The 12792-nt window shown below is 39.9% G+C and overlaps 1 protein-coding gene across 3 annotated transcripts in view; it reads left to right on the forward strand.

The window, feature by feature from the left end:
* ADGRA1 (adhesion G protein-coupled receptor A1) overlaps window positions 1-12792 on the forward strand; it is a 453957-nt gene that overhangs the window by 64428 nt on the left and 376737 nt on the right. For all 3 annotated transcript variants that reach the window (XM_078391268.1, XM_020795002.3, XM_020795003.3), the window contains exon 2: window positions 7860-7931. In XM_078391268.1, the coding sequence (XP_078247394.1) occupies window positions 7860-7931 (72 nt within the window). The remainder of the gene's footprint in view (window positions 1-7859; window positions 7932-12792) is intronic.

Here is a 12792-nt window from a genome sequence, read left to right on the forward strand (position 1 = left end):
CAAATGTAATGTATTTCAGTGAAACTGGTGTTTCACTATAGCCACTGTTCCAATAATCCAAACTGTATTTGCCACCCAGTCTTTCTAGCATTGCTATATAGCTCAGTGGCTTAGGCAGAGGCTGAGAGTTCAATTCCGCACTGTGCCTCCTTGATGGGGGCTGGACTCAATGATCTGTAGGCCCCTACCAGCTCTGCAGTCCAAGATTAATAATATTATATATACTACCCTTCTTTTCTCCAATTGTGTCTGGTAGATCTGCTTCCAATTACAGTCGTGCCCCGCTTAATGATTAACCTGTATAACAACGAATCCACTTCACGACCATGTTTTTTGCAATCGCAATTGCGATCGCAAAATGGGTTATTTTTTGCTTTGCGATGATTGGTTCCCTGCTTCGGGAACCGATTCTTCGCATTACGAAGATCAAAACAGCTGATTGTCGGGTTTTCAAAATAGCTGCCGGCTGCACAAAATGGCCCCCCGCTGTTTTCTAGGATGGATTCCTTGCTTTACAGGCACTGAAAATGGCCGCCTTATGGAGGACGAACAGGTATTCATCCCATTGGAATGCATTGAACAGTCTTCAGTGCGTTTCAATGGGCTTTTTTATTTCACTTGATAACGTTTTCACTCTGCAGCGATTTCTCTGGAACGAATTAACGTCGTCAAGCAAGGCACCACTGTATATGGGATCCTCCGTTGAGCAGATTGGACTTGATGGCCTTGCAGGCCCCTTCCAACTTTACTTTTCTATGATTCTATGATTCTATATTTTTGAGACCTCAGTCCCTTGCAGAGTGAAGATCAGATCGGGTGGAGGAAATACTACATAATAATCAGAGGAAAGACACATAACAAATACATAGTTCCATCAGTAATGATGATGATGTAAAAGTAAATAAATTTGCTATGATCCTCTTCTGTGAGTTCTGACATCGAAACAAAATTATGCAAATATAGGCATTGGATTTATGTAATATTTAAAGCAGCACAATCAGAGAAGGGGGTTGAGTGTCATGAACATTTCCATACATCTAAGAAAGAGACTTTGATACACCCAAGGACTGATACAGGACAAGAAGGGAAATTTTGCTAGGAAGATAGAATTGCCTCAACAATTAACGTCTTTTTACCTCTTCCCATACCAACTTAATTTAAGATTAACATTCTGGCTTTTGCTGATCTCTCAGTAATGATGTCAGAAACCATATCTAAGTGCCTGTGTGGTGCTGTGCATGTGATGTCAATCCATTCCTTAAGGGAACTCCGGCTACAGTTACTAGGAGATCAGGATCGCTCAGTTTCAAAAATGTTGCTGCTCTGCAGAATACAGATGACGAAGCTGTACATTATCCCAAACCCTCCCTCAAGTGTATTTTCCAGTGGACTGTAAGTAGGGGACTTCAAAACATTTTTTGGTCTGAAATAATTTGAGGATAAAGACCCTGCTTATTGTGTCTTTACAAACAAAGTGCAAATGTATTTATATCAGTTAAATTCAATATGTTATAGCAGTTTTGATTACGGTATTGATCACGTACATCTACTTAGTTTGCAAGCAAAGACTGGTTGTTCATTACAGTTCTTCTGGCATGCTAACAGGGTGCTCTTGGATCCTCTGCTAGCACCTCTGGCCTCCACATGGATACGGTCAGTGTCTCACATGCTACCCTTTCTAGATAACAATTAGGTTAACTTGCCAGAGTCTTATTAGACATTAACAGTCTTCCAGCTGAGTGATTAGCAAGTTGAGCACCCATGATCTTGTTTCATGTCGTATTGATTGTGGAGCATGAAAGGAAGCTTTTAATCTCTGACTTGGCTGAAAGACCCTGTTTGTGTCAGACGCTAGAGTGTGAACTCATAAATGCTTTATGCTTCCATGTCTGCTTTGTAGCTGTTATAGCAGGGGTGGGCAACGTGCAACCCTCTGCTTTGATGCTGTCCTCAGCAGCCCAAAGATGCCTGAGGCACCCCTGTTCCTGTCAGGTCCCACATCTCTAATTTATAAAAATATTGCATTATGTTTTTGCTCATTTTGGGAGCATGGGGAGCATTTTGTTTTGTTTTGGCTGACGGTGGGAGCTCTCCCTCCAAAAAAACTCCTAGAACTTATTTAGAGCAGCTCAAGAGCAGCCCCCCCCCATGGCAAAATTGTTCCTTGTGGCCACAAGCTGGGGTCTTCCCATGATTTTTAGGGGGGAAATGGGGTCGGGGCACTGGAGTACATGTCTTCTCCTACTCCCTTGAATGTAGACACGGATGTATCCCCCAGACATCTTAGAGTTGCATTATAAATTCTTCAACACTTTTTGTAGAGAAGCAACTTTTATTATTATATTTTTGAGGATAACAGCTCAGGATGATCAAGTCAACCATCTTAAGGGTCAGTCTAGTCATAGATAATAATGGGAGATATTTACTAAAAATTGTAAAGCTTGAATGAGACAAAGATGCTGTACAAACACCTTCTCAGGGCCTTCTGATTGATTTATACCTTCCTCTGTGTGTACACTTTGTGAGAAAGACATTCTTTTTGTTTTGTTTTGTTTTGTTTTTTCCTGTGCATTATATAAAATGGCTCCTAGTGGTACATATACATCTGCTGCTGTATAGGAGCAGTAAGACAAAAAAAATTCAGTGACTAGAGAGGGAACAAAAATTATTTAAGTGTTTAGTTATGCTATTTATATGCTGTGTATTTCCCCATAGAAAAAATGCAATCCCGAATGAAGTTTAGAGATGGCTACAGTGTTTTGCCTTTGCAGGGTTTGCTACTGCCTTGTGTTGTGGATTTTGTTTATCCTTGCTCTAGATGCACAACGGCCTGTATAAAAACACTACCAAGACTGGCCACTCAGCTGTGTCACATAGTGATTTCTCCTCTGTGTCATATGGCAATGCAAGCTGATAATACTTTTGCTCGAGGTGCTAGAGATTTTAATCTGTGGGTGATTTGGCTTACCTGGCGTGAACAGAAAGAAATGTAGAAATCATTCACACAGGGGAAAGACAGAATGAACAATCCAGCTGTACATCCCCCCCATTAACCCCTGCATGGTTGTTGTGGGTTTTTCGGGTTCTTTGGCCGTGTTCTTCCTAATGTTGGCCAGTCTCTGTGATCATTGTACACAGAAGACCAGCTGACGACACCCGTCAATCACAGTGACAGATAATCTCTCCCTCTTATCACAACAATACACCCACAACAAAAAACAAGCTGATCACCACAATCACCCATCTCCTGAAAAGGACAAAAGCTGATCCTACAGTTATAAATACTCAACTATCCAAACAAACTGCACCAGAGCACAGACAAAGTTCTGACTCCTGTCCTCTGAAAATACCGGCCATGGAGACTGGTGAAACATCAGGAAGAACAACCTTCAGAACATGGCCAAGGAGTCCGAAAAACCCACAACAACCATCAGATCCCAGCCGTAAAGAAGCCTTTGAGAATACATTAACCCCCTGTATGTTTTTACTTCTGAGTTATCTAACAGTAACAGCTGAGAAGCATCCCCCACCCCTGATTAGACCACTGTAAAATGATGGTTATGGAAAATCAGAAGTGGATTTGCAAGATGGATGATGAGGAATTCTTGGGATGAGCCTATGCTGAAAGTCAACCTATTCTTTAATGTTTAGCATATGTTTGCCTGCCTGAGCCAATAGTTTGCATCTGGCTGTAGTTTCTGGATCTCATAAACAAACAACAAAGCATATCCCTCAGCCCTGAAGACTGCCCACCCCAAGAGTGTTCTGCTAAATTTAATCTCTCAGTATTGCCATCCAGTGTACAAATCAATGTGAATAATTTTCAGTATTTTGAAAAGGAATCTATCTGTCTTTATTAAATGGAATGCTATTTGCACATCTCCATTTAATGGTTAGTCACCTCTTTGAAGGTTTTGTGGGTACAGTTAAGATGCTGTGTTTTCCCCCCCTCCACATATCAGTGATGTTGGAGTGTTGAATAATTGGCAGATGTAATTTGTTGAGGTTCTGGGGATGTGGAAAATACATAGCACCTATCAAGCCTGCCCATTCTGGTCTAGGTTAGTGATAGTTCTTCAGTTAGAAGAAGGAAACTGGAAGGTAAATTTGAGAACTTTTTATGTTGAGCTATCCTGCTCACTGCTGGCTGTGTAGCTCAGTGAGTTGGGCAGAGGGTGAGAGTTCCATTCTCTGCTATGCCTCTCAGGAGAAGAACCAGCCTGTGCATCCTTGGGCAAGCTGTACAATCCTAGAGCACCGCCAGAAGAAAGGAACGAGAAACCATTTCTGTGTATTCCATGACTAGAAAGCTTGGAAACCATTGTCTTAAGTCTGAATTAGCTTCATAGAATCTACTACTGCTGCTGCCGCCGCCACCACTTGTCCTACTTATTCTAAATGAGAAAAATAACAGACTGAAATACCTGCTTCTTAGTATTGCAGTTGGAAGGATCGGACCTAAATCTAAAAACTAGATGTCAAGTCTTAAAAATTTACAGGTGAGATGACATGCTGCGGAATCAATTTTTGAATTTCGGGGAGTAGATTAGTAGCTATAAGCAATTGCTTTTAATTGGTAGCCAAAGATTTTGGAATAATTCTGGTTACTGAAATGAGTATGAGGTGGAAGATAACCTAATCTTGTCTCTATATGCTTTTAATTTATTGCCTTAATGTTTGGTATGTACTTCTGTTGAAATTTTGTACTTTCTATAATTTTGAAGTTGCTCGTTGATGGAACTCCAAATTCTGTAAGGAACCAACCACATTGCTAAGAAATGCTGGACATGCTACAGGTTTCGGTTGGACTGATTGGGAGTTCCCCCCATTGATCTCATGATGTAAAGGGAAATAGGAATTCTTCTGAAGTATCCCCCCCCCCCCGCCTCCAAAGTCATAGTTTTGGCTTCAGTATGGTTTTTATTGTGGTTTAAAAGGACTGCTGTGTTCCTCTGGGAAATGTTTTCAGTCTAACATTTTGCAACCTGTCCTTTTATGCATTCTCTTTCTAATTGTATAACATAACTGATCTCTCATATGATATGCAATATTCTGTTCTGACAAAGTGTTCTTGATGCACATCTGGTTTTTGCCTCATCCCATCTTAACAGTCATTAACACTATAGAACAGTGGTCCCAAATCTTTTCTGAGTTGCAGACTGGTTGGGGGGTGGGATCTGTGTGCAGGGGGTGGGGCAACCCCACGCTAGTGGGGTGGAGTGGAGAGCGGGTGGGTGGAGTGTGCTCACAAGCATGCACAAAGGGGCAGAGTGCACTCATGTGTATGCACGAAGGGGCAGAGCACACTCGTGGAGAGGAGGGGTGTGCTCGCACACATGCATGAGTGTGTGGAGTGTGCTCACGTGCCTGTGCAAAGCGGGGGGGTGTGTTTGCAGAGGGGAGGGGCACACTTGCATGCGCGCGTGGAGGGGAGGGGTGTGCTCGCTGGTGGAAGGACACCCATGCATACAGATGGCGAGCCATGCATGCAGGTGGGGTGCATGGGTGGAGTGCGTGTGGGAGAGCCGGGAGATCTGTCTCCATGGCCCGGTCCTGCCATGGCCCGGCACCGTGCTGCGGACCAGGGGTTGGGGACCCCTGCTATTGAATATGTGTAAAATCTCCTCGTTACATTCTTTCACACATTTCTTACAACCTGCTGTTCTTTTCTTTCTTTCTTTTTAATGCATTCCCTACCCTTCTGCTGAAGAGGCCTTGTTTGGCATTCTTGGCTCTGGAGGCAAACTGTGGCTTGATTCTTGGTCAAAGTTCTGGATGGCGAGATTGCCCACATCTGAACTTGCCTGAAGGCACTGGCCTTCATTACTGATGTTGTTGTTGTCACTCTGTTCACCAGTTTATGGGAGGGTTTGAATTTGTGAGGTGGCTCAAAGGAGCAGTTTCAGGAATCTTATTTTACTTGTTTCATTTCATTTCCATCTTGCTTTTGTCCTGTTGCGGGGACCCAAGGCAGTTCATAAAATGATGAACATGAAGATGTGAGTAAAAACATGATGAGTTATAGTATTAAATGCAATTAAATACTAAATTAAATTAAATGTATGACAATATTAAATGTTCAGTCATTAAAAAAACAATTTAGAACACTTCAAATATACATGAGAAAATAGTAAAGCATACACATCTCCCATTAGCTCCTTTCTCCAGTTGTCTATTCAGTAGCTGAAAGGACAAAAAGAACAGCCTTTGCCTGCTGTTAGAAGAATAGATGGGGCCTTGCATCAGAAATAGACACTGGTGGACAGCATTGATTGCCAGTGCCCCAATGAAGGGCCTAGAATGCCAGTTACAGCCAGACAAGTCCAATAGCCTACTCAGAGCTTGTTGGTTGATTTTCCTTTACCATGTGCTGGAATCCAGGGAACTGTGGCTGATACCAGCAATTTTACCCCCCACCTCCACCTTTGGGACATGAGATTCAAACTTCCTCTCCCCCCCCCCCGGTATGTGTGCACATGCCAGCCAGGGGCATTGCTTGCTGGCTAGATTGGCGTATTTGCTGCTGCTGCTGCTGCATCTGTCAAGGTAAGAGGGGCCATCTGTGAACTGCATGTCAAAGTTAGAGGACCTGTTCTCAGTCCTCTTGCTTCATCCTGTTGGTCTAAAAGTGCTGAGTCTAAAGGTGTTGCCTTTTTTTTTCCTCAACAGCAAGACAAGATTATACTTGAATCCAAGTATTATGTTATGGCATACGAAATTGGTTGCCTTATGATCTTTGTATTGAACAGTGGATATTGTATGTGCCTACAGTATATATTCTCTTTTTTCCAAATAGATTTTTATAGTAGCTGCATGATGTTTTTTCTCCATAGATTATCTACATCTAAGAATGGGATGGAGTACTAGGTCAGTCATATAATTTTTTACAAATAGTTTGGTTTTGCATTCATGAAAATGCATGTGTCCAATTTAGATGCTAATTAATAATTGTGATGATGTGCCATCAAGTTAATTCTGACTGATCATGACTCTTCCGAGGGTTTTCTAAGTATAAAGTACTCAAAGGCAGTTTACTAGTCCTTTCTTCTGGAGGTGTTCTGTGACTGTGCAGCTTACCCAAGGCTATATAGGTTGGAACTACTGACGCAGTGGCCACACCTATTCAGAAAGGTCTAATGTGTTGAGATATTCCAGCAAAAAATGTGACTCATTTTGCTCCAACACGTTTATGAGAATTAGTCAAGACAACTGGCTGCAACATTAAGGCAGTCACCATTTTCACTACTTTTTTTTTAGTCTGGAGCTATTTAAAGAAGAATCACTTCACAAACAAGAGGTTTAAGGTATGTCACTTGTTTGACACTCAGGTTAAAGTATGAAAAGAAGCAGTTTCTTGTCATGGGTGAGGAGGATTCACAATGCATATTGAGGAGAGGGTGTCCATTTTCTTAAATACCTCTGTAGCTAGAAGAAAATCATATTTAATCTTGATTCAGTATCAGACCATGCCAGTAACCATTGTAAGGATGATTTCTAATATAATTCTAATATCTTTTTACTGAATGGACAGCTGTTTCTATTGTTCACGTGCATTGTAAAACACAAAGCATTCACAAAGTGTGCTTCGTATATGTAGGTGTGGATCCCCTGCTCGAGTTTCATCGATCAAAGTACAATGTATTCTTTGACTAATTGCTTATGAAACAGAAGTGTATTAAATATGTCTTTGTTTATGAATAATCATCTTGATCTTATTTGCTGTTTTAAGAGGAAATGCAAGTGAAGCAGACAAATTTATAATGAGTGTTTTATAGCACTGTCACTGTAATTACCTGTTTTTAATCAGTAAAATTGCTACCACATTTTGTTAAAACATTTTTCCTTTACTTAATTTTCAGAATTCTGAGTAATAACAAGATCTTGTGGTTAAAGAACAACTCTTTCACTGGACTTAGATCCCTGGAGAGATTGTGAGTAACTTACTTTTTTCAAATTCTTTCTTGAAATGTTTAAATAAATATGCAGCGGAGCTCAGAAGCTCTGAAATGTGCTTAAGGATAGGGTTTCTGTTGTGGTTTCAAATTAATAAATGTAAAGAAGATGATAATCACATGATAGCAGTGGCCATGCCAAAGGAGGCCAGGAAATCAACAAAAAGCCAGGGCTTCTCAGCTGTGGTGTCTTCCCTCTGGGACCAGCTAATTGTTGATCTGTGCCTGGTCCCTTCCCTGCCTACCTTTAAGAGGCTGCTAAAGATGGAGCTCATTAGATGTGCATTTGACAGCCATCTCCCATGATTTTTCTACCATTGCCCTGGCATCTTAGCATTTGATTGTCAAATGTTTATTTTTATTCTTATTTGATTTTTTTTATTTGAGGGTTTGTTTTTAGCTTATTAACAGTCCAGAATAGTGCATTTCACTAATGGGGTGGTATAGAAATGAAATGAAACCAACCAAACAACCAGGGGATATGCTTTTAAATGATTTTAAATGGTGATGTTTGATCTTATTAAAGTTTCCATCCTTACAAGGTCGGTAAACTGGATGGATGGATAGAATAATATAATATAATATAATATAATATAATATAATATAATATAATATAATATAATATAATATAATATAATATAATATAATATAATAAAGGTTGTATCACACAGTTACATTGATTCATGGTTTCCAGATTATGCTATTGCATTAGCATGCATAAACTGGCTAACATCAGTCTCACCGTGTACATAGAGAACTTAAAAAGGTTTCTTTCTTGAGTGCCAGCTTTTAGAATCTCTCAGCCAACATAACCACAGGGGCTGAAAGACTCTGAGAGCTCTATTTTTTTAAAAAAAGATATCTTTTTTGGATGGTTTCTGCACAATTGGGGCAAACTACTGTGAGAGACAACCAAAATCTGCTTGGCTTTTCACCTGAATAAACTTCATCTTGCTTAGCATATTTTGAAGAATTTGAGAACAGGACTATGTGTAATGACTGAGTAACACAGGGCCAGTCCCTGTAGTGCCACCTCCTCCTCCTCCTCCTCCTCCTCTTCTCTCTCTCTGTGCAAAACCTCATGCTCTGATTTCGTATTGACAGAATTCCTGTCAAGAGGAATCAATGATGTTTTGCAGAATCATTTTACAAGGATAACATGTAGAACATGAGAAGAAGAACAGAAGGCTTAATGTCAGGAAGAAGATGAATATACTACTTGTAGCTGAAGTGGTGAGGGCAGCTTGCAATTGGTCAATTTTCACTGCTGGCTCCTTTCTTTCTTATGTAGTTCTGCCTGAGTCAACAGAAAAAAGAACAGAGGCTGAATGCTCAGTTGCCACTTGATGCCTATTAACTAGAGGCAAACACATAGATAAGTGGTTTCTGGATTATTCTTCATGAAAAAAGAACAAAGAGACTTGTGGTACCTTCAAGACTAGTAATTTTGTTTGCCAGGAACAAATAAAGATGCAATAGGCTAAAGTCCACAAAAGCTCATACCAAGTACAACTTGCTAGTCTTTCAGATGACACAGAACTATTGCTAGTCTCTACATGAGAGTAGATCTATTATATCAACAACTGCTTGGTAATTCAACATTTATCTTAAGCCCAATGAGTCAATAAGTCTGTTCTAGTTGGTGCTAGCAATAGGGTACTGGATGTCACATTCCCAAGGGATTCAGCAGGCAAAAGTCCAATAAGCCAGTCCAAGGTTAGAAGTCGAGGAGATACAAAACAGATGCCAAATTGTCAAAGCCAAATCACAAACCATAGTCAGAGTCCGAAAGTCAAGGGTCAAGAGAGCAAGGTTCAAGACAAGCAAGAGCATGGACACAAACCAGGGAATTGATTTGTTGCTTCCAAGCCTCTGAGTACAAATTATATAGCAGCAACAATCAACTAATTCCTAGAAGCCTTCCAGCCTGTTAAAACTCTGGGCTGGTCGACCTGATGTTCCTATGAGAAGCATTCATGCGAGCCTCAGGCCTCTGCATTGTGAGTCTCTGCCGAAGTTTAGGAGAATCTGGTGGTGACTCAGCTGTCTGTGATACTAATTGCCGAGCATTTTGCTTAGCTGTAGTTAACCCCTCTGATTCCAGGCCTTCTTCGGCTGAACCCATGACACTGGGCTTCATTATATCTGCAACAGACTAACACTGCACCTCCATGATAATTTTATGTGGAAGAGTATAGTTGAGTTTTTTCAATCTTCACCATAGCTCACTGTTGAATAAATTATTCTACATACTAGTTGGATCAGTCTTTCTTCCTATAAAGTGACAAGTAATTATTCTTAGTAATTACACTGTAGAAATCTAAAAATAGTTCCTATTCTTCCAAGTTCAAGATATTATACATGGCCCTTCCATAAAAGTATCCTCATAATGGAGCTTTTGGCAAAGAAACAGCCTAAAAGCCTTTACCACCATGATGTATAGTAACTATGTTTTGCATGTGCAGCTTCTTTCTGGCTCACTTAGAACAAGATGCTTCTGTCTATATTTATTATTAGTTAAATACATAATTTATTACTAACTTAATTGTTCACTTTCTTAATTTTTTACTGAGATTACATTTTCAGATGTAAAATCTAATTCTTCAGTCTGCAGTTGCTGGTAGTAGTGGCGGTGGTAGAGGAAGCTTATCTGTTCAGAGCAGCTAAGAAGTCTACGGATTCATGAATTTATTTATAAGATAATGGCCCAAATCCTCTTGCATAGCTCTACTAGCATAACGGGACATAATAGCATAATTTTGGAGACAAATTGCCTCAAATTAAGAAAGCACAGTAGACTTTATATATTATGTTGAGTCATACAGCTCAATACACAATAGATAATGCCTGCAGTGACTTCTTAACTTGAGGCAATTTGCCTCCCGAAGTTACCCTGTTTGCATTTGGTGTAACTATGCAAAAGGATTTTGGCCATTATTTTTCTGTAGACTTTGAAGTTGTAGTAGTTGTGGCTATAGATCTGTGATTGGAGATGTAGTTTAAAGTTTATATACCTTGCTATTAACAGAATTCCTATGCCACGTGCCCTTTTTCCTGAACTTTTTATTGGTTTTGTCTAGCACCACTATGTATGATCTTATCATACATTCCTTTTTCACATCTTGAGCCTGTCTTTTATCACACTCACAAACAAGCTGCTTTTGTAGATTAGATTGCCCACCCATCCAAGGTAGCAGTAAACTCCAGGCTGCAGCAAAACAGTGGTATGTCTCATGGACTCTAGTCCAAGATAACCATAATATATTTGGCAGACTTTAATACTGTATGCTACAGGGTCTCTTTATATTTGGCTCTGTGAACAATAGCACTATTAAATGATTCAATTACTTGTTGCTGCATATTCTTATATCTGAAACAGAATATTTTAATTAACTACCACCACCAGCAACACCACATTTAATTTTTTTGTTTGCTTTATGAAGTATTTTAGAAGTTATAAGCAAATACTTTGAAGGTTGTATTATGCATGGTTATGTTTTGTGGATATTACTACTTGGTACAGTTTATTATATTTTGGAAGATAGCATGAGGTGCTTGGAGAGTTCTGGTACATAAATACAGCATTGTTCAAAAAACACGGTGTTGTGTTGATGCCACACTTGAAGATTTTGTCCGGGGATTTTGTATATAACAAATCACACATTTACTGTGTTTTCTGGGCTAGAATGCTTCATTTCTTATGGTACAGCATTTTAAGCATGAGCTGGCATTTTAAATGCCTATATTTGCCTTATAGATACCATTTGATTGGTATCTATTCCAAGGTAAGTAAAAGCTTAATTGAAATACTATTGCATGATATTGATAGCCTGCTTATTAGTGATTGTGATGAAAGATCCCCATTTATGAGCAAAAGGAAGCTGTCCATAAAACTACAATCTTAAAGCCTCAAGGTTTATCAAGATTACATCCTCAATGAGTTGTTACCTTTCTGGTGATACTTGATGAAATGATTTAGCAATTATACATTTGTATTTTTATGTGGGTTACTTGAGGGGATATGTGTAGACCCCACATAAATATCTCACTTTGGGACACTTATGACTGTTCCTAGTGACCATTTTGGTTGATGTAATGGGTCTTTTGTGATCCTGGGAACCTTGGCTGAGAATGCTTGTAACTGTCTTTCTTCTATTAAGATTAATGGCTGAATAGGAGCAGTAGATGAGCAGGCAAATACTGTAGATGGGTTGGTCTTAGATGAACTGAAAGTTCAGACAAACAGGCTAGAGTAATGACTACCACACTTTTGGGGGCACATGTCTCTGTTACTGTGATATGTCATCAAGCCACTTCTAAGTTATGGTCACCCTATGAATTAATGAGCTGGCTGGATAGCTCAGTGGTTTAGTTATCTGGCTGTGGAGTCAGAGTTTGGAAGTTCAGTTCCCCACTGTGCCTCCTGTGGGAAGAGCCAGATGAACAATCCCAAACCACCCCCTACCACCACCAAAGAAGGGAATGGTAAACCACTTCTGAGTATTCTGTATCTGGAAAATCTCGACAAGGGTCGCAGCAAGTCAGAATTCATTTGTGTAGTCTTTATTGAGTCACACCATCTCATTTTCCATGACTATTATAATTCTAGAAAATAATACCAGAGTGATTTGGGGAAAATAATATCCAGGTGAACAACAGGAAGGCTGTTCCTCTTGAGAGAATACCATGTTCCATTGGGGTTTGAGATTCACAGGAGAAATGGTGGGAGATATCAGGGAGAGATTTTTTTTTCCCAGATTCAGGAGAATGTAGTTTGTTTTCAGGCAGGTCTTGTCATGGTCAGGGATAGTTCCCAATGAGCTCTCCTGGCTGTAATTCT

The sequence above is a fragment of the Pogona vitticeps genome, chromosome 3, assembly GCF_051106095.1.
Source record: "Pogona vitticeps strain Pit_001003342236 chromosome 3, PviZW2.1, whole genome shotgun sequence".
Lineage (NCBI taxonomy): Eukaryota > Metazoa > Chordata > Lepidosauria > Squamata > Agamidae > Pogona > Pogona vitticeps.